The 20,672-nt window shown below is 46.2% G+C and overlaps 1 protein-coding gene across 2 annotated transcripts in view; it reads right to left on the bottom strand.

Moving 5' to 3' along the window:
* Nucleotides 1-20,672, bottom strand: part of LOC119398069 (basic salivary proline-rich protein 2) — a 104,505-nt gene that overhangs the window by 39,145 nt on the left and 44,688 nt on the right. For both annotated transcript variants that reach the window (XM_037665325.2, XM_037665327.2), the window contains exons 3-5: nucleotides 15,026-15,191; nucleotides 11,283-11,400; nucleotides 4,643-4,824 (exon numbers count right to left, since the gene is read on the bottom strand). In XM_037665325.2, the coding sequence (XP_037521253.1) occupies nucleotides 4,643-4,824; nucleotides 11,283-11,400; nucleotides 15,026-15,191 (466 nt within the window). The remainder of the gene's footprint in view (nucleotides 1-4,642; nucleotides 4,825-11,282; nucleotides 11,401-15,025; nucleotides 15,192-20,672) is intronic.

Raw genomic sequence — 20,672 nt, forward strand, 5'->3', positions numbered from 1 at the left:
CGTCACGCGCGCTGGCCCCTTGGTCGGAGCTTGGGCGTATGGAGGGCTGGCACGTGCACTGCGGCTAGCTTCGCTTGTCCTAACGGGGCTGTCGGCGTTTCGCTTAGTTCGCGACGCCTGCAGTGCACAGAGTGGTGTGCGTAGCCCTCGAGCGCTCGCAGTTTCCGTGGCAATATGTAACGAATGCTACATTGCTACAACTGCCGATAGCCAGAACCTGTTGCCCCAACAGGAAGCCGCGCTCATAATTCCGAGTATCGTAATCGTCAGGGATTTTTTTTATTAAACTAGATATATAGTAGTGTGAATACGGGCAGCTACTATCCGAAATAGCAACCTCCAGTCAAAAAAAAAGAAAAACCAAAGCTCTGATTCACGAAATGACGGATCCCCCTGTGATACCCTTAAAGCTTGTCACGCGGCTTCGTACAGGCACGCGTGTTCTAGATTTTGCAGATCATGTTTTGAAAAGTTTGGAGTGAAACCTCAAACAGCCTCTAATTGGTACCATTTAGTGGCACATCGACCCCGACAATCCTGAGAGGTTTGTGAAATGTTAGTAGTGGAGAATTCAGGGACGAAATTCGGACATTTTCTGCTGCAACATGCGCGGTTGCACGAGGATAAAACTACGAGATATAGGACTCGGAGCAGACAAGCCGGATGTCAGAGAGTGAATTAGTTTTAATATATTTTCTTTTTACAGCACAAAAAATTCTTACACACGATAGAAGCTCTGTACTAAATTTTACTCGCTTAATTGTCATCTGCTGGAACTTTTAGTCCCGGAGAATTGACATGGCACAGCCGATCTAAGAAAAGCAGCATACTGTTTCAATTGCGAGTTCACTATCAAATCAACAGAGCTTATAGCGCGACTTTTTTGTTCAATAAGCATGTGCAATGTTACTAGCGGATGACCATCATTGTCGGTATTGTTGCACTGCCATTGTACACCTTTGCATTTTTAGTGTCTCAGCTGAATAAATATGTATATTTTCGTATCCTTATAAAAGTATGAAGACTTCTAAAAGACATCAAAGTCTGGCAAAGTGTAATCTCAAGCTTAATGTCATGGCGCATCTTCAAAGATGCTGCGGAATTGATGTTACCTAGGACACCGAAACAAATTGTGTGTATACGGGTATAACTCTTGTTGTGTGCTTCATGTGAGGTTTTTGACGCGAGAATCCCCAAAACATTGTCATCCCTAATAACGTGAAGCATCACAAACCTAATATCCTTAATATAGCATCTGCAAATTGAGCCGTTGCAGGCGCCGCCACAGTTAGGAAATGCGGTCATTTTTCCCTGCTCTGAAGTTTAAATATTGTTTTATTTTATCCTTTATAATAATTTTATGTATCTGATTCAACAGCCTCGCGTTTCCACAATGTGATCTCTTGAGTGGGCTAATCCATAAAATGGAGTAGAAAAGCATAGCTAAGAATTTTCCTGCTTGTGCATAATTATTTTTTTTTTTGGAACGCGAAGACAAATGCATAACAATGTACAAAAACACATACGGTGAGACAACGAACGTTGCGCCTATCCGCAAAAACAATGCCTCATTCGAGCCCTGTTAATTTCTAAACATGGTTCACGAACCTCTCGTAAGTTCAATATGAGATTAAGGTAAAAAAAATCTTGCACTGACACGCGAAAATGAAACATTAATCTTTATTGGAAGTCAATTTTTAAGCACTTCTTCAATAACCCGTTCAAGTAAAAAGACTACCGCTATTGGCCGGCTCCTCTTTATTATTGAGCTTCTCTAAACAAAGCAAAGTTCTTAGGCCGTGATGTACCAAAATCCACAAGTTCGAGAATATATAGGCCCGTCAGCTAGCACTGTTTCTCCATTCAACTAAGGAGATGCATTTGAAAGAGAGAGGGGAAAAATGACGAATATGTGCAATAATCCTTCAACTGTGCAGTCAGGGTGGTAGCCAACCAAGTGCCTTTATCTTGACTTGTTCTGCCTGTCTGCATTTCATGTGCATGGGTGACAGCGACAATACAGCAAAGGAGTAGGATTACTCTTTAAGGAAGAGGGATGAGCCTGCGCGCCTGTTGCGGAATATATTTATTTGGAGAGATAACTACAGAATGAAGGCAGTGGTAATGCGTGTAACGACGCAGAAGGGAGACCGCCAAACAGTGCGTGAAATAAGCATCACTCACGGCAACAATTTACGCGGTTGCTTGGTTTTGTGAGGATACCCGCCGGCTACAGCAAAGGAGTAAAGGGAGCCCGATAAGCAAAACGTAAACACTCCGCAAGGGTATACGATACCCTTATCACTGCTAAGCCATGCTAAGGCTCAGCCATACTTCGGTAACATCTTCATTCGGCCTTCGGATGGGGTATATAATGTTACGGTCTAGGGAAGGTGACAACAAAACAGTCTAGGGAAGGTCACAACATGGCCACAAGAAAAAAGTGCAGCCAGCTCAGCTCCACTTCGTGAACGCCGTCGGAACTGCAAAGCTGATGCCCCAATTCGTCAGGCTATTGTCTTTCTGTGTTTTTTTTTTTTGCAAGTCTAAACATTACCATGTATTGCAAGTATTTTCTAAGCATTTCTGTGTTGTATTATTGCTCATTATTTGACACTGTAACCTATGGGGCAACGATATGTTCATTCACGGCCGTGCTGGAACGCTACGATAGCGTTCCAGTGCGACCGTGGCCCGTTCCACCCGCCCACTCGCACGAAACGCGTATTACTATCCCTGCTGCGCTGAAATACAAGCAGCGTTGCAAGCGCTGCTGCTGCGCGTGACATGCGCGGCTCGCCAAGGAAGTTTGGCGAGAAGTCGTTGCATGTGTACACCCTCTCCCCATCCGAGCGAGCGTACAACGACGCTCCTCACCGTTTCCCCCCTCCTAGCGGGCCTCTCTCTCTCCACTTTCGGCGAGGCGCAGCCCTTTCCCCTTCCTACCGAGCTTCATTCTCGCCATTGAGCAAGGCCACGTGACCAGCGTGCGTCTCTCCCTACCAACGCCAATCTTGTCTCACTCTCGCCACACTACCGAGCTCTGCTGAGTTACGACGGCTCACGGCGAAAGCGTCGATTAAGAACAGCTTCGCTGTTAAAATGATGAACATTATCTTTACACAGATGATGTGCTATTATGCCAAAAAATTTCGTATATCGAAGTTTTCCTAATTAATGGCCATGAAAAGCACTTTCTGCAGCGGGGCTGTTATACGCATTTCCTGCGGATCGCTGCGTGCGTAGACCAGCGCGTAGACAAAAAAAAGTGGGCACCTTGCACTACTGGTGAAAGGCTGTACTAAGAGCGGAGCTTGCGGCCGACCTAGATTATTAGCAAAGTATTAATTAGCATTGTCTTAATTAACATGCTCTTAGCAATATTCTAATCAGCAAGGGCCTAATTAGCGTGGTCTTAATTATCACGGCCTTATTTGCATGGTCACCTTACCATGGTGTTAATTCGCACATTCTTAATTAAAAAGAGCCTAATTAGTAGCTGTTTAATTAGCATGGTCTAAATTAGCGTGGTGTTAATTAAAGAGGTCCTTTCTCTCAGCTAGCGGGCCTGGATAGCCGAGTGCCTAAATTAAACTAGCTGGTCTGATTCTAGCAAGGCTGGGCAGTTTCTGGTCTACGCCGGACGGACCAACGAAAAGCTTAACACATTCGCTGTGAAACAACAGCGGTTGTCGTCTTCCCATTGGGCGCTGCGGTGGCGCGCCAGTCGCGGCTGCTGCCCGTTGTTATACAGTGGTGTACTGGTGGAGGAATAGAAGCATTCTGCAGGAAAGCGTGTGAAGCCGACATAGAGAATTGTACACATTAGGAAAATTCTGGCTATGCGAAAATTTCATGCCAGACATTCGTTTCGCCATGTGTTCTTTACGAGGCCGTTCAAGATGCTGACGAACGCTAGGAAAAAGGACTGAATGCCGATGACGCCCGAAAAACAGTGTTCAAGGAAGCGCCGCAGTTCACAATAAAACTCTACGCTTACCCATTCTTTAGACAACTCCCAAAGGAGATTTTGCGCCCGTCCGCTCTGCTGGTGACCAACCTTCACCGAGTGGAATGGTCTCTTGTTTTTTTGTCTACAAAAAGCGTGCAAATGGACGTTCGGCCCAGATTTAGCTGTGCAGCCTAAACATGTGTATTACCCTGGTAATCTACTTCTGGAGACGTTAAGAAGCACTCTTGTCCTCCCATGTAAAAGTGCCAAAAGTGGACTGCTTGGCAGGGTACACAGTAGCTCACTCAAAATTTACATTGATTCATTTGCCAACAGCTTCGATCCCACGGAAGAGAAGAGACCTCAAGAGCCTGTAAGCATCCTTAAAGACGTGACAATGAGCAAGCCTTGAAATAAAGCACTGGATGTTTTTCAATGAAAACTAGCGGCAACTTTCATTCGTTCCTGCTAGCTCTATCATATCAATCTGGCACTGCATTTTAGAACAATGTGATGTCAGAGTTTATGACGTGCTTTGCGCGCCAGCTTTGGAGGGAGGTATCAAATAAACCGGCGCACTATGACAGGCCTTTCCGTAGCTGTTAATTGCATTTCATGCCGATACAGATTTTTACGATCCGGTTCCCATAACGTCTTCAAACTTGTGTGTTGCGAAACGGTCTGACTCACGTGGTTGATAGTCCGGAGAATCGGTGTCGGTAATCTTCTGCAGCACGCGGAAGGATCGCGACTGCACGAAGTCACCCGGGTCTGAAGCACGCTGTCCTGGCGCCGGACGGGGCAGAGACTGGGTCCGATTGGGGTCCATGTAACGGTCTTGCTGCTGCGAGGGTGTCCCATCCAAGTTCAGTCTGCAAGAAGCATGCGAATCATATATATATAATAAAAGAGGGGGAGGACAACGCGAACAGAGGGACACAAGTACGAAATTCCTAGTTAAATGTTTCGGAATGAACAGGATACATAGTGTCCTGGCACTATTCGAGGGCGCGCCAGCGTCCCGCTTCTACGCAGTACACCGCATTCACAAATACTGAGCACTGCTAACTCCATACTGTCAATGCAAGGTGAGACAGTGTTTTGAAAACTACAAATAACACAATCACATCGCGTGTACAACCAATCGCGTCACTGGCCAGTGAGATACCGGAGATATGAAACGCGGGGAAAACGCTGGCACTATGCAAGGAGCATGGCAAAGGAAAATATACCATAAATACGATCGGGCAGTGAAAAAAGAACTATGAGAGAAGAACACACTGTACACAGGCAACGCTCTATAGCCAGTTTTCCCAATTTTCGTTTAAGCGTCTAGACACTGGCTTAGCCAGGGGGTGTTGAGGGGGTACGCGACACCCCCCCCCCTCCGAGCTTTCTGAATTTTTTGTGTGTATATATACACGCACACATACAAACTGTGGGGTGCTGTCAACCCCTGTAAAATCGTTTTCTCCTCATGGCGCACACGCATCCGGCGGGTCGGCGTAGTTAGCGTGGCACTGCCGTACGAGGCATGGCGCTGTTCCCGCGGGGACGCCGCCCTGGTGGCGGGAGTTTACGCGAGCGCATGAGGAACATCAATGATTCGATGTCTCTTTTGGGGCTTGGCGCGCTAGTAGACAGCCGTCTCTCGCGGGAGGTCCGTGGGGTCGATTCCGCGGCTTGGTCACGCGGACTCCCGTGATGAGTCGAACTTCGGCGACGCCGGATTCGCCGTACATAGTGTGTGTTATCTTCTTTGTGTGAGTTATTTTGGCATTATATTGGCTTATTTGTCATGTTACTATAGTTATTTTTTAGTTTGGGCTGGCGGGCTCACCGTTGTTTAAAAGGTGCTAATATATGTCACATAAGCATCTATAAATGTCAGGACAGTTTGTACCGCTGCGTCCGCGTGTTCCATGAGCGGCGCTTCGAGACCCCATAAAACACACGTACGAACATACATAAAGGGTGACTGAACCCCCCTCCCCCCAAAAAAAATTCTGGCCACGCCCTCGCTTCTAGAAACCGTGTTAGACTTGTGAATTGAAAGTAACTCTCGTATTTAGAGCTCATGATGTGATATAAATCCGGATTCTAACACCTTTACCTTAAATTAGTCATAGGTACAACCCGCGCTTTTAACGTGTCTTGATAATGGCAATAAAAGTTGGAGTGTAGTGCCGCCGCAGTTGGAGTGCTACCCTAGTACAGTGTGTTCTTGCTTCAATTTGTTTTACGTTGCTTGTGCCGCAAGTCTGCAACTGGAGAGATTTTAGACTCACGGTACAACTAATGTATGCAACCATGTGTTGATATCATGTTCTTACAGCAGTTACTCCCATTGCATTGGCCGACAGATTGACGCTCGACCGAGGCGTCGGGTTCGGCTATGTTAAGCTGTTGACCTACTGAAGCCTCGACTTCATAGTGGGACGTGGGACGAGCCCTAAATCTACTTACCTCTTATTCACTTTAGTGTCACAAACAAACAAACAAACAAACAAACAAACAAACAAACAAACAAACAAACAAACAAACAAACAAACAAACAAACAATATCAGATTCTTATTGCAGTTTGTATCTTTCTGTTCTGTTGAACTATCGCGTTTTCTTTTAAGTATTCCTTAATGTAAAATTTCTTAATGCACTGTCGATGCGCTTTATATGAAGACGCACGAAGCGGCCTGCTGGCAGATTTTGGGACTTGGAGCCAACGATATCTTCCTCCTCCTTAAAGCGTGTTCCTGGTCCCCCTTTTCTGGATAATCCTTCCTTAATAAAGGTCCCGACCCGACTAGTTGTCCGGTGGTATTAAAAAATTAATGCACTTTCAACTAAGCCTCGTGAATCATGGGCGCACGACCGCATCTCATCTCAGCACTTTCATTGTGCAGGATGAAGCGTTCCACACAAAGAGGGTGCGTGTTGCAAATGTCAGCGAGGAGGGCGTCGTGAAAGTGAGGTACAATGTCTCGGTTCATCGAAAACTTGGATTTCGATTAATTTTGCGGCAAGCGTAGTGGCTGCTCCTCTTTCTTTTTGTTTTGTTTTGTTTTCTGCACGCGGCAGTGTAAATTACCGTGCCCCACAAACTCTATATCACGCACACTTTGTCAAGCAAACTATTTCCCATTAACGACTACAGCCCGTTCACGCTCGAGTAATTTGGGCTGCTATCGAATTTCATGGCCTATTTGCCGAAATATTACATGAGGCCTTTATGCTTACCTACTTTCTTTGGAAAAATAATGGGAGAAAAGAAAGCGAGAAAAGAAGTTGGTATCATTCAGATAGCGCCTGGGGCGGAAGCAATAAGACGCCAGCGGAGAGCCATTCGATGCTCCATCGAGTGTTAACATCGCCCAACGGCGTTTCCACTAAGGAGCAGTAGGCCGTTGAAGAAGGTGAAAAGATAGTGTGCCGCACTCGCACACGCTCGCGCGCACACAAAGACATTCATAGTTGAAGGCACATACCTGTGCGCCCTTTTAAAGCAGGATGCACAAACTTGTGGCGATAAGAAAAGTGATACGGTGACAGAATCTGGGTATAACTGCGTTTACAGGCCTGCCGGAAGAAGTATACAATTGCTACAAATTTACAAAACCACGTCGCATCCGGTCTTTTTTCGCGGGTCATTTCCGCCGTGTTTCTCGGGCAGCTGTACTACAGTGAAACCTCGGTGATACGAATCTCACGGGACCACCAAAAATATTCGTATCATCGGCAATTCGTATCACCAGGAAACATGAAAAATTAACGTGTGACAAAAGAAAGCTGGCGTACATTTTCATTTATTGTTTTTCAGGGCCGCAGCAACGTCAAGAAGAACCCGGAATGATTGTCAGTTAAGTTTTTAGATGTCAGCAATCATACTAGCACTCGTAAATATACGGCCTGTACGCGCGTATTTAATTAATGAACCAGGTGCGTTGTGACCCGCGACAGCAGTAGCCTCTTCCAAATTTTAGTATGCTTTTGCGCATGACACCGGAGTTCTGCAGCGAAAGTAACGAAAGAAGCACTTTGTCGCGATGTATCAAGGCCACAAAATTACAAAACCATGGTCCTGTGTTATGATTTTGTTATTGCGGAGGAGTTGAGGATGCTTTTTGGGACATTTACGGCCGTGCCCGCACAAGTGCGACCTCAACGGTCTCGCATTTTGACGTTGTGAGGCCTGACTCCTTCGCCAAGGCCGTCGTCGCCTTCTTTCGGTCCTCGTGCACCTTTCATAGGATGTCTGATGCACGAGGTGGGCACGTGTAAACACAGTACAACGTCGGCATCCCGCGTTGACGCGTTAAAAAAAAGCATGGCGCTAATGTCTTCTGTAATATAAACGCGAAGGCACACGGAGGCACATAAGAGCCTCAAAGATTCGCGCAGACAACCTCGGAGGCCGTGACGCGTCTCTGAAGGTTTATTCTGACCGTATACGAAAAGTGTTTTCCTTACACCGTGATTCTGACGTGTTGGCGGTGTGGCGTGCATGCCCACGCTTGCGTTCCCGCGCTCGGACGTGCTTGGCGCGTCTTCCGCGACAGCGCGGACAGCACCTCTTCGTACCTGGGCGGTAGCGTACGTTCGTATCAAACGTCGCTGGGTGAAAATCGGTTCGCAACAACCGTACTCCATTACATTGCAGGCCAATGGGCCTTGGCCGGGACCAACGACAAATTCGTATCACCCCGAAATTCGTACGAGCTGTGATTGTGTCACCGAGGTTTCACTGTATTGGCCTCGAGGAGTTACGGAGTCGCCCTCTATCGGTCGCGCCTCGATTGCGTGCTAGGCAGGATACCGCCGGCGCGCTCCCCATAGGTTTTGCTGTCGGCGCTCTACAAAAACACCTCGCGGAAGCCCTCCAGGGCATTTCTGCAAGTACTTTCGAAATGAACTGTGTTCTTTACTGTCAAAATAATCATTTTCGACGAACTGAAAGCACAAGATGGTCTACAGTCGCTGTCTCTTTGCAGAAAACCGAGCACCCGCTTCACGCTGTCACCGCGTTGGAGACCCCTGAACCGGCTTCTTGCGTGAAAGGTAGTCACTCGCTGAGTGCAAACTATGTGAAATATCTCGTTAGAGTAGACAGCCTGTATAACCAAACGGAGCATAACAGAAAGAAGCCTCAAGCCAGCGATCGCACGGGTTCGCGACGACTGACGGTGCCTCTGCATGCATGTATGATCGTCTGCATGCAGACGATCATACATGCATCGTACTGATGGTTTCGCTCTTGCTACGAGCGCGTTTTGGCACCGCGCTGTGAACTTTAGGCCGCAAAATATGAGAATTTGTGAGTAAACAAACAACTACTGTTGCGCGGACGCTATCAGAGCAGTTCAAAAACAATTTCCTTACAACTGCTGCTTCGTTGCGCATGGCAACCTTGTGATCTGCCGTCCCGACGATTCAGTGTTTTTTTTTCTTTTTCGGTCTAAATTCGGGTACGTTTCAATGTCATTTGACAAGTTGTCTCGCACTGTGTATTGATCGGTCTTCTCAGCGGGCAAATGCCGCTACTTCTGTTTCTTTATTCAGCGCATTCGTTTCGTTTGGTGCTCACACAAAACGTGAGCAAATGCGACGCCTTTTTTTTAATGCTCCTTAATTATCGTTCCGTTTGCATTCCAGTGAACCTGCCGCTCTCTGTCATCAACAAATTCATAGACCAAAGCTTCACCACTTCGAGATCGCTGGCGGCATGTAGCAGCATGCGACGCCAAGGAAAAGAAAGAAAATACAGTAACGTTTGCCGGACTTGTTCTGCAAACGTCGGCTGTGAACTAGCACCCACATGAACTTGAAATAGCGGTGAATAAAATAGAAGGTATTGCAGCAACCAGCAGCCGCAAAACAGGATAGTAATTATTTAGCGTGTACCCCAGCAATTTTGGCAGCAGTGTCGTGTCTAACGCCAACAGGGTGGCATCTTTCCCACGTAAATAAATGAGGTTCCAAGAAAATACATGGGGTTGGCCGGTGGGCCGATCATCGGGGGGCCGATCACGGAGGCAATGCAAAATTTATGTAGCTTATGAAGCAATGCATGCCTCATCAAATGGGAAGTTGCCCGTCGGCGTCCCGCGTCGGTGGCGTCAACACTAGTGATGCAAAAAATAATCGTTACGTCATGGTGTCACCATATGACGTCATCATGACGTCACAGATCGCCAAAGTATGTAGCATCATTATGACGTCACATAATGTGACGCCACATGATGACGTATTCACACGTCATGGTCGCTTTGCATTGCCTCCGTGATCGGTCACAGGGGCCGTGCAAAACCGCGTTAGGTGCAGAACGCTTTTGGAGGGGGGCGCGGGAGAATCAGTACATCGACTGACAAGAAGAAGATGGCTTTCGCCTTCCTTCTAGTCATCTTTAACGAATGCATAAGGGACCCTGTGCCTTTTTCAATTCAACGTATCTAAACAATGACTTGCGCATCTGCAGCCGATTTTGTGGACGCTGAGCACGGGGCCGACGATCAAGAGGTCGCATTGGAGGGTTCTGAGATGGCATCGCACGTGGTAAAAGGTAGCGCTTTTACCATCCTGTGGCAGATAAGCATCATTTGCCGACGGGAAGCGCGCGCGAGCCATCGTCTCAGTGCGCGCTGTCTGCTACTCACCGAACGTCGCAGGCCCGACGCAGTAACAAAAGTCTTCGTCGCGGAAGTGCTTGTTGCACACACGACTCGTAGCGAATGGCTACTTGCCGGTTCTTAGCTTTACAACCCATGCTTCACGCTGTTTCTTGTCCCGCGGTTACCGGTGCAGGCTGACACTGGGCTCCTTTGCGTAAGCGCGGCACTGCGGCACCGAGCGGTAGAGCCCCATGTTCGTCGCCTTCGGAGGCAGCCACTCTACTGCAATGGTTTCAATTGAGTAGAAAATGAGAGAAAACTTCCGAATTTGAACAGACCGCAGCGCATGTGGGACTTGAAACTCGTTTTCAAAGCACGCGGCAGTGCGCCACAAGCAGCCGACGCGGCCGCTGAGACCACGTGATCCTGCCAAGCACGTCACGCCGACGGTGGCGCCGGCGTTTCTAGTGGTGGGCCTCGAGGCCAATAGCGTCTCTGCTCTGTGACTCGTGGATACGTTTGGGATGGCAGCGGCGACAACAACGCCCGTCATGCTATATATATATATATATATATATATATAATGGAGATGCAGAGTTTCAGGGAAGAGCAAGGGATTGGTGAAATTCCTTCCCTCGAAGAGGTCGCCGAAGTGTACGAGTACTTAAAAAAAAAAAGGCAACATTTTTTTTTTTCGGTCAGTATAGCACGCAAGGCCTGCGCTCACCCTTCCATTTGGCGACTGGGCGGATCTCCCCATCCTTCGCCTTGCGCGGCGGCTGCTTCCTGGCGAGCGTTGATGCGCCTCTGGATGCGCGGGGACTTGATCTCCGACAGGTCCAAACCTGCGCAAAAGAGGAATCCCGACGCAATAGACAAGAATGCTCGACGCTGATGCATTTCAGAAGCGCTGAGTAAACACGTGCGTTAAACTCTGAGATACCTTTAACGAAAGAGAGAAGGCCGGGCAGAAGTGTTGGGGGGGGGGGGGGGGGGTGGGGTGGGGTTGCTATAGCTGATGCACGTCAGATTTGAAACAGAGCGCATGAATCGGAACACAAGAACACGAACGACAGAGCGCTGTAATGGATGTGCAGTGAACTGCGTATTTGCTGAATGGGAGTACTTTGTGTACATCATTTTCCCGAGTACATCAGCCCTGAAGAGGCTTCGCAGAAAGCACTATAACCGAGAAAGAAGCAAAAAAAGAAAAAGAGGTGAAGGGGGGGGGGGGTTAAGGGATCTCAGCTGTAGCTATGTTGATCAGGAAGACGGGGGACATGCTATTGAAAGAAACACGGAATGCAAGATCCGGGTGTGGTTGCACATCTATGTCTGCACTCACGTGACCTTTGGCAGTCCATTGCAGCCATAGAAAAGAGCTGACAGATCCCACATTAAAGGTTTCATCGGGTTCTTCCTGTCTATTGAGTTATCCCTACCGTTGCAGCCTACCCTAGTGGTGCCTAGAATCCTTTGAGAGACCTTGCTCAAAGCCCTGTGCTGGGTGCCTCCTTACGCCCATACAACAGCAAAAAAGAAGAAAGAGGAAGAGGTAGAAATGCTTCGCAAGGTGTTCCTTAATGCAGTCAGTGCTGTGCAGGTCTGGGAGTTTTTCATAATTTTTTACGTGCGTATGATACCGCAGCCGTGGCAAAAAGCGACGTCACGTGCAATTTGGCGGATTCAATTGACTCTACCACAAGGCTCCTGTGCCTCGAATGTCTTGTCAAAACAGCTAAATCTTTAGTGCTTTCGGGCGAAACTGATGCATTTGACCCATCTTAGATTACCCTATAGACAACGACACAATCTGCCCATTGGATGTACGCACTACTTGCACAGCGAATATCTCCTTTTTCTAGGAGAATAATTGGGACGCTGAAACTTAATCTCTATGTTTTCAGTGTGTTATTTCGAAAGATTCGCTTTCACTCTCAATTATACATACATGCTCTTATTATTTGTCCTCAGTCTAAGTAGCTTTTTTTTTTAACGCAATATCACAATGAGCGTGTAGTGTAATTCAGCCTGTTTCAGTAGATTACCTGAAAAGGTGGGAATACTCGTACAAAAAACCGCAACGCCCAAATGTAGCTAGTTAAAAGGGCACAATAATTAAGCTTTCGATTACTCATTCTTGCAGTGATTCTGCAATTGCGAAAGAAAATTAAGTCGAACAGTGCGGAAATCATACCTGCTTGGCACGAATCGTAAGACTAGCGCCACATTCCCAACATTCATCCTCAAAGTTTGCTAAAGTCTTGCAAGTTTTTAATTGGCGTGAAATAGAAGACCTCCCCGAACAATTTTGAGAAACTGCTAGTTGGAAACTCAAAGTAGCATCTACAACATTTTCAGAACGGATATGTCTGAAGTGGTAGTAGTATCAGGATTTTTTTTAGAACACACGCATGACATCATAATTTTTAGGCTTCCGTTCTGCATGTTCAGTACGAGTACTAAGATAAATAATAAACAAACGCGATTGCTGAATACCATTTAATTCCCTACCTACGTATTGCAAGTTGTTGTTGAATGTCTGCCTCTTAAGGCAATCAAGAGGCGAAATTGCGCTATATGTTTCAAGCAGATTTTAAATAACCTGTTAGAAATTTACGTTAGAAGAGGGGATATATTGACAATGAATAGCTTTCGCTGGAACAAAGGTTCATTGTTAGAGCGCCGAGCGCCTCTTTCGATGATGGGAGGTAGCGTATACGTCGCCCGCCGGCGGCACATCATCTGTTATGTTGCGGCAAACGCCGTGAAATAGCCGACGCAATAGGCAAGCAGCCTTTAACATAAGTGTACATTAATTTCTCTAAGGAGCAATCACACAAACCTAAACTGGGGCTCATGAGCTTAATCGTCTCTTTATCACAGGAAGCGCCCTTTCACGGAAGGCGCCTATACGGCATACTATGAGCGAACTTGATAATGACCAGGAAATGAGGAAGAGTTAGCGAGAGGTTACCTGTTGGCTCCGAAATTAATCGTCCTCGCTTGTACCTCGGCTCGAGCCGAGGTACGAGCGAGGACGATTTTTAATTTCGCCGTTGCCAAAGCTTATCTACAAACACCAACCACTTTGCCTCAAGGTATGAAGATGAGGCTCGCTATAGCGGTTCTCAGTCGCCCACCCACAGTTCCAATTTCTAGAAGTATCCTCTGATGCCCCGAACCCAGTGCAAAGGTTGCCATGCGTCGACGTCCCGGGCAAAAGGTTGCCATGCGAAGAGCTGTCCCGGGGCAAAAGCTCGGAAGCCGCGCGAAGGCGAAGAAGGGTGAGTATTTCTTAACACGGCTCAACAACGCACAGTTATCATGGCATGAGACAGATAAGAATCAGTTATTACAATAAAGCTCGCGTAACCAAATACGAATAAGTTAAACACCATGTTGTGATCTAAAAATACCAGGCGGTGGACCTGGAAAGCTCTGCATGTGGAAACAACAAATGAAATGGTACATTTCATAGTCTGCGCAAATTCCAGCATAGTGAAGGATGTAGAAGTGATAGGTGGTGTAAAGAGCGATAATTATAGATCAGTGAGTACTAGGATTGGTCTATATTTGAAGAGAGAAGCAGCAAAATTAGACACGAGTAAACAGACCAACCTGTAGATGCAGTTAAGGTAATATCAGTTCAGGCTAGTGCTCGCAAACAAATATGTAGCTTTAGAACACAAATATGAAGATAACGTAGATGTATTAAATGAAACTGTAAATAGATTGGTTTTTTAAAGAAAGCAGTCGAAGTGGAAGGCAAGGTATTTAGGCCAGCAAGTAGGTGATCTGCGAAGTGACAAAGCACTAATAAAGAAAAGGCAAATAATAAAATTGTGCATCTACAGATAACAGATTTACTAAAGCGGCAAAATTGTAATATTCGAAACTTTAACGTCGGAAAATTGAGCAAGCTGTGAAATAGGGGGCGTGAAGCGAGTGAGAAGTAAGGAATCAGCGAGCGGTAGACTGGGGTGGTTGAAGATCGTTGGGGCCTTTGTTCTGCGGTGAAAATAAAAATGAGCTGATGATGATGATGCAATTAACGATGATTTTAGGGCGCTTACAGTGCCAAACGGCCGTAGTAATGTCCTCATTCACCTATCATGCATGATCATATGAGCGTAAGATGCATGACTGTGCAGACTGTATGGTTTTAGCGATCAAATATATCCTTTAGAAATGCATGCCGCCGTTAGACTTTCACATTGCCCTTTTGCAATTTACCCACCCTCCGAAAGCTCGATACCCCCCCCCCCCCCCCCCCAATAAGTCTGGCAAAAGGTAAACCCATTTAAATATTACAATTCACGCCGGCTTTCAGCCGCAGGTCAGCTGTGGCCCAACGCTTACGTCCTACAGAAACACACACTGGAGGACGAAGTCTAAGTCTCTTTGAACGAAGGAACATATACGTGCATGCATGTACATATTTCCTGCTGTGCGCCATAGTGCACTCACCGCCGGGTGTGTATGTGAACGGCTTCTTATCCTTGCTGTTGAGAGTGCCCACCAGCTGGGGAGGCAGGTAGCAGAATGGTTGGGTGCCGTCCTGGGGTCCCTGGGCCGCAATCTGTGCAGGATCGTAGCCACATCCTGATTGCCTCTGTGCGGCCTTCTCAGCCTCCTGTAAAAGTGCAAGTGAGAGATTATGCGCCCACAAAAGAAAGAAACAAGAATGGCGAGCTTGCACCAAGTCGCGCAAGGCTTGAAACAGCGAAGCTGGACGATTCTGAAGTCTAATCTGGTTGCTTCTAGATTGTTGTTAGGCTTTAGCTAGGTGATGCTAGGTTGTTTCTAGGTTGCTTCTAGATTGTTGTTAGGCTTTAGCTAGGTGATGCTAGGTTGTTTCTAGGTTGCTTCTAGGTTGTTGCTAGGCTTTAGCTAGGTGATGCTAGGTTGTTTCTAGGTTGCTTCTAGATTGTTGTTAGGCTTTAGCTAGGTGATGCTAGGTTGTTTCTGGGTTGCTTCTAGATTGTTGCTAGGCTTTAGCTAGGTGATGCTAGGTTGTTTCTAGGTTGCTTCTAGGTTGTTGCTAGGCTTAAGCTAGGTGTTGCTAGGTTGTTTCTAGGTTGCTTCTAGGTTGTTGCAGGCTTTAGCTAGGTGATGCTAGGTTGTTTCTAGGTTGCTTCTAGGTTGTTGCTAGGCTTTAGCTAGGTGATGCTAGGTTGTTTCTAGGTTGCTTCTAGGTTGTTGCAAGGCTTTAGCTAGGTGATGCTAGGTTGTTTCTAGGTTGCTTCTAGGTTGTTGCTAGGCTTTAGCTAGGTGATGCTAGGTTGTTTCTAGGTTGCTTCTAGGTTGTTGCTAGGCTTTAGCTAGGTGATGCTAGGTTGTTTCTAGGTTGCTTCTAGGTTGTTGCTAGGCTTTAGCTAGGTGATGCTAGGTTGTTTCTAGGTTGCTTCTAGGTTGTTGCTAGGCTTTAGCTAGGTGATGCTAGGTTGTTTCTAGGTTGCTTCTAGGTTGTTGCTAGGCTTTAGCTAGGTGATGCTAGGTTGTTTCTAGGTTGCTTCTAGGTTGTTGTTAGGCTTTAGCTAGGTGATGCTAGGTTGTTTCTGGGTTGCTTCTAGATTGTTGCTAGGCTTTAGCTAGGTGATGCTAGGTTGTTTCTAGGTTGCTTCTAGGTTGTTGCTGGCTTTAGCTAGGTGATGCTAGGTAGTTTCTAGTTTGCTTCTAGGTTGTTGCAAGGCTTTAGCTAGGTGATGCTAGGTTGTTTCTAGGTTGCTTCTAGGTTGTTGCTAGGCTTTAGCTAGGTGATGCTAGGTTGTTTCTAGGTTGCTTCTAGGTTGTTGCAAGGCTTTAGCTAGGTGATGCTAGGTTGTTTCTAGGTTGCTTCTAGGCTGTTGCTAGGCTTTAGCTAGGTGATGCTAGGTTGTTTCTAGGTTGCTTCTAGGTTGTTGCTAGGCTTTAGCTAGGTGATGCTAGGTTGTTTCTAGGTTGCTTCTAGATTGTTGTTAGGCTTTAGCTAGGTGATGCTAGGTTGTTTCTGGGTTGCTTCTAGATTGTTGTTAGGCTTTAGCTAGGTGATGCTAGGTTGTTTCTAGGTTGCTTCTAGGTTGTTGCTAGGCTTTAGCTAGGTGATGCTAGGTTGTTTCTAGGTTGCTTCTAGGTTGTTGCTAGGCTTTAGCTAGGTGATGCTAGGTTGTTTCTAGGCTGCTTCTAGATTGTTGTTAGGCTTTAGCTAGGTGATGCTAGGTTGTTTCTAGGTTGCTTCTAGGTTGCTGCTAGGCTTTAGCTAGGTGATGCTAGGTTGTTTTTAGGTTGCTTCTAGGTTGTTGCTAGGCTTTAGCTAGGTGATGCTAGGTTGTTTCTAGGTTGCTTCTAGATTGTTGCTAGGCTTTAGCTAGGTGATGCTAGGTTGTTTCTAGGTTGCTTCTAGGTAGTTGCTAGGCTTTAGCTAGGTGATGCTAGGTTGTTTCTAGGTTGCTTCTAGGTTGTTGCTAGGCTATAGCTAGGTGATGCTAGGTTACTTCGAGGTTGCTTCTAGGTTGTTGCTAGGCTTTAGCTAGGTGATGCTAGGTTATTTCTAGGTTGCTTCTAGGTTGTTGCGAGGCTTTAGCTAGGTGATGCTAGGTTGTTTCTAGGTTGCTTCTCAGCGCAGAGAGGTTCGAGTTAAACCAAAGGCAGTCAGACAGGACACGGATGTCCAAACTGCAGAGACAGAAACTCGCGCTGAAACTGAGCGTTCGCACTTCTCATAGATCTACGGGCACTTCGCCGTTCGCGTAGGGCTTCCATCGCTTCGGGGACTTCTCGCAGCCGACGTTGCCTTTCCCGTTCCCTATAGTACTCTCTCGTTGTACGTACCGCTGAAGCACTCCGTACAGATGCTTCAGCGAAGCTGAAACGTGCGGCCACGGTGTGTATCACTGGGTTAATTCCGGCGGTATTATTAAAACGTTGCTCAATTACTGGTTACGTCTGTCTAGAAATCTTAATTGGTGTTTGCTGCCCGTCTGTTGCCTTCTTAATTTTTAGTGGACCAGTGGTGAGCAGTGAGATTTGGCCGGTTTCTGCGGCACATAACCGTGCATGATGATGAGTTTCTTGTACACACCAAAATTTTTACCAGGGGCGTAGCCAGAAATTTTTTCCGGGGGGGGGGGGGGGTTCAACCATACTTTATGTATGTTCGTGCATGCGTTTGTATGTGTGCGTGCCTATATACGCAAGCAAAACTGAAAAATTTCGGGGGGGGGGTTGAACCCCCCCAACCCCCCCTTGGCTACGCCCCTGATTTTTACGGTCGGCTTAAACAGCTTCGCTGTTAAAAAGTGACGCGTTACTGTAGCGAGCACTGCAGCCGTGAAGTTGGAGCAATAGAATGTCGTTCAGTGACGAGCAGCGTGTACAGAGACTGCATCCAGTCTGGAAAGCAATATTTGATTAGAAGCTGACGCAATAGCATTTCTGACGGTTGTAGGCACACAGAGGATGCATTGTTCTTTCTTGTATCTTTCAAATCAGAACTTTATTTGAGAACCTTTTCGAGTTTTCTGAACCGTGGTTGCTGGCTGCGGCTGCCTTGTCATAGAGGAACATAATTACGTAAAGAGCGGACGCTCCCGCATAGCAACGTGCTGCCTACATGGGCGTCCGCAAGGGGGGGCAAGGGGGGGCATCTGCCCCCCCCTGGAATTCGGTATATATATAGGGTCATTCCACGCCAACTGTCCCAGTCTGGGCGCTCGACAAAAATCGATTTCTCTGAAAAAATCTGAGAAAATTAGACACACATAGCCATTACTTCTACAGTATTTTCCCAAAATATTTTGAGCGGCAAAAATTTTTCGGGCACGTGAGCGCCATTTGAACTTCTTGATATGGTGGAAAACCAGGTACGAAAGAAAAATTCGCGATAAATAGACCATTTCACGCATTCATCCGAAACTTGCTTTTCTGTGTTTTCAGAGCATCGCGCTTTTATTATAGGACAGTTGCTTAGAGTAGCTTTATATTTTTCACTCCTTGGCGCGTAGGTAAAATTGAGTAAGTTGCTGCTTTTTCGGGAATTTTTTTACAAAATAAGATTGTAGACCAAATATATCAATTATTTTTATAGACCTCTCCATAAAACGTACTATCTCTTAAAGTTTTTGTTTTGCCTGTGTGCGGCGCACAGGTTCTAAAATAAAATCCTGAACTTGGAAAAAACGCTACATTGGCCTATGTTCAGACGTCTGTATCACCCTAAGGTGGTCCAAGAAAAAATAAGCAGAAAAGCGCATACGATTGAGATTCATAACATCTTCGTCCACAAAAAGTTTAATCGAAGTAGTTTTTGTTATAGTCAAGAAAATGTTTTTTGAAGTTTAGTCCCGTCATAGTATTATTTTGCTATGGGGGCAGTACAAACGGACTGAATTTACTGCATAGAAAAAAGAGGTAGTGTCTTCGTAGCACGTGGTTTTCAGCTCCTTTTGTTAGTGCTTTATAATGTATATTACATATCAAGGAGATGATAAACAGAGGTAAAAATATAACAATACCATTGGCTTAGATGCCGAAATTCCCCAATAATGAATCGCGTTACTTATTGCATGCGGCTCCCTTCCTCGGGGGATGAGTTAAAACTGACGTCGAAGTTCGATCTTGCTTCCTGCCGCGTCCCTCTCGCCTTCAAGGATATTTCAGAGAGTGGGGGAGATAGATTACGAGAAAAAGAAAAAAGGAAAAAAAGAAAAAAGAAAAAAGGAAAGAGAAGAACACCTACGAAGTCAGAAAACGAGACGAGGAAACGAAAAAAAAAAGGAAACGTTAACTGTGTATGGCATGAAGTCGTTGAAGGTGTTTGTCGGTTCGCGTCGGGCGCAGGGCCACCCAAAATTGTCGCGGAGGGCAGAATGAGGCACATGAGGGAAGAGCGTCCCCTTAATGGGTCGGCATACCGCCTTTCATCTCCGCCCGCTCCTTGTGAATAGGCTCCAAGTGGTAGAGGAGCGTAAGCACTTTACATTGTACAAGTAGTGAAAAACGTGAACGAAAAATAAACAAAAAAGGAAAGAAAAGCAAGAAAAGCAAGCAAGTAAACGACACTGCACACGTACGAGCCAGTCAAGAAACAGGCATGGTCCCAATTATGATTCCGTGTTGCCAAATTCATTTTGGCTTATCTCTCGGAGGCAGGAGAGTCTTCCAGGTTCCTCATTGATGCCGGCTGTTAATGTTCTAAATTTAAAGATAAAATACGCCTCACGTTGTTCGCGCGCGCGCGTGTTTTGGAAACCGGACTGTAAAATAGTTACGCTGATATTTTCAAAGCTGTGGTTTGGCAAGCGCAGATGTCTGGATAAGGGTAGCTTCGGCAGTGAAGTGGCGTGGTACCGATGATTATTAAACCGCAGCCGAAATGGCGTGTCCGTTTGGCCGATGTATTTAGGCTTTGGGTGATGTTGAATTTGAAATCTGAGAAGTTTGCTTTTGATTCACGCGTTGTGACCATGTGTGGGCATACCTATATGTATATATATATGGATAATTTATTCGGTCTCGCATATCTCTATGGAACAACTTTCAGGATTGCGAACCAATTTTGCACATTACAGACTACGACAAATCTAGACGTGAAGTCATGGCAGTGAGACTGCCTGGGATGGCTATTGAAGATAGTGAATAATTCTGAGGTACAAGTTTCATGTTTTCTTTTCCTGAACTAAGAGATTTACGCAGAATGACACAAGAACTTCAGTTCTCACAAAATTGACGGGTACATTTAGCAAGCAATCATTACCGCTACACTTCGTTAAAAGACTGTAGCAATATCCCATGGCGTCGCACCTCTCACCACCCAAGCTCCCAAACAATGCTTTTATGTCGGTCACTCAGAATGCTTGCGGGCTTGTACAAGTTGCATGCTGTGTTTTGTTGTGGAGCTCAAGTATTGCCCTTGTTGTTGGTCCTTATAAGGCGTCGATTATACCTTCACAACAGCGGGCCTTCATGCTCATGCAAATGAAATCGCCTTACCATTTTCGGGAGTCATGTATTTATGTTGCTTACATGTTTAGTTAATGTTACGGCAATGTCATACGCATCGCTAACATTTCAAAATAAAATACTACTGCATGTGGATGTTAGATTTTTAGGAATGTGTCCAAACCCTGATAAAAGA

The sequence above is a fragment of the Rhipicephalus sanguineus genome, chromosome 1 (genome assembly GCF_013339695.2).
Source record: "Rhipicephalus sanguineus isolate Rsan-2018 chromosome 1, BIME_Rsan_1.4, whole genome shotgun sequence".
NCBI classification, from domain to species: domain Eukaryota; kingdom Metazoa; phylum Arthropoda; class Arachnida; order Ixodida; family Ixodidae; genus Rhipicephalus; species Rhipicephalus sanguineus.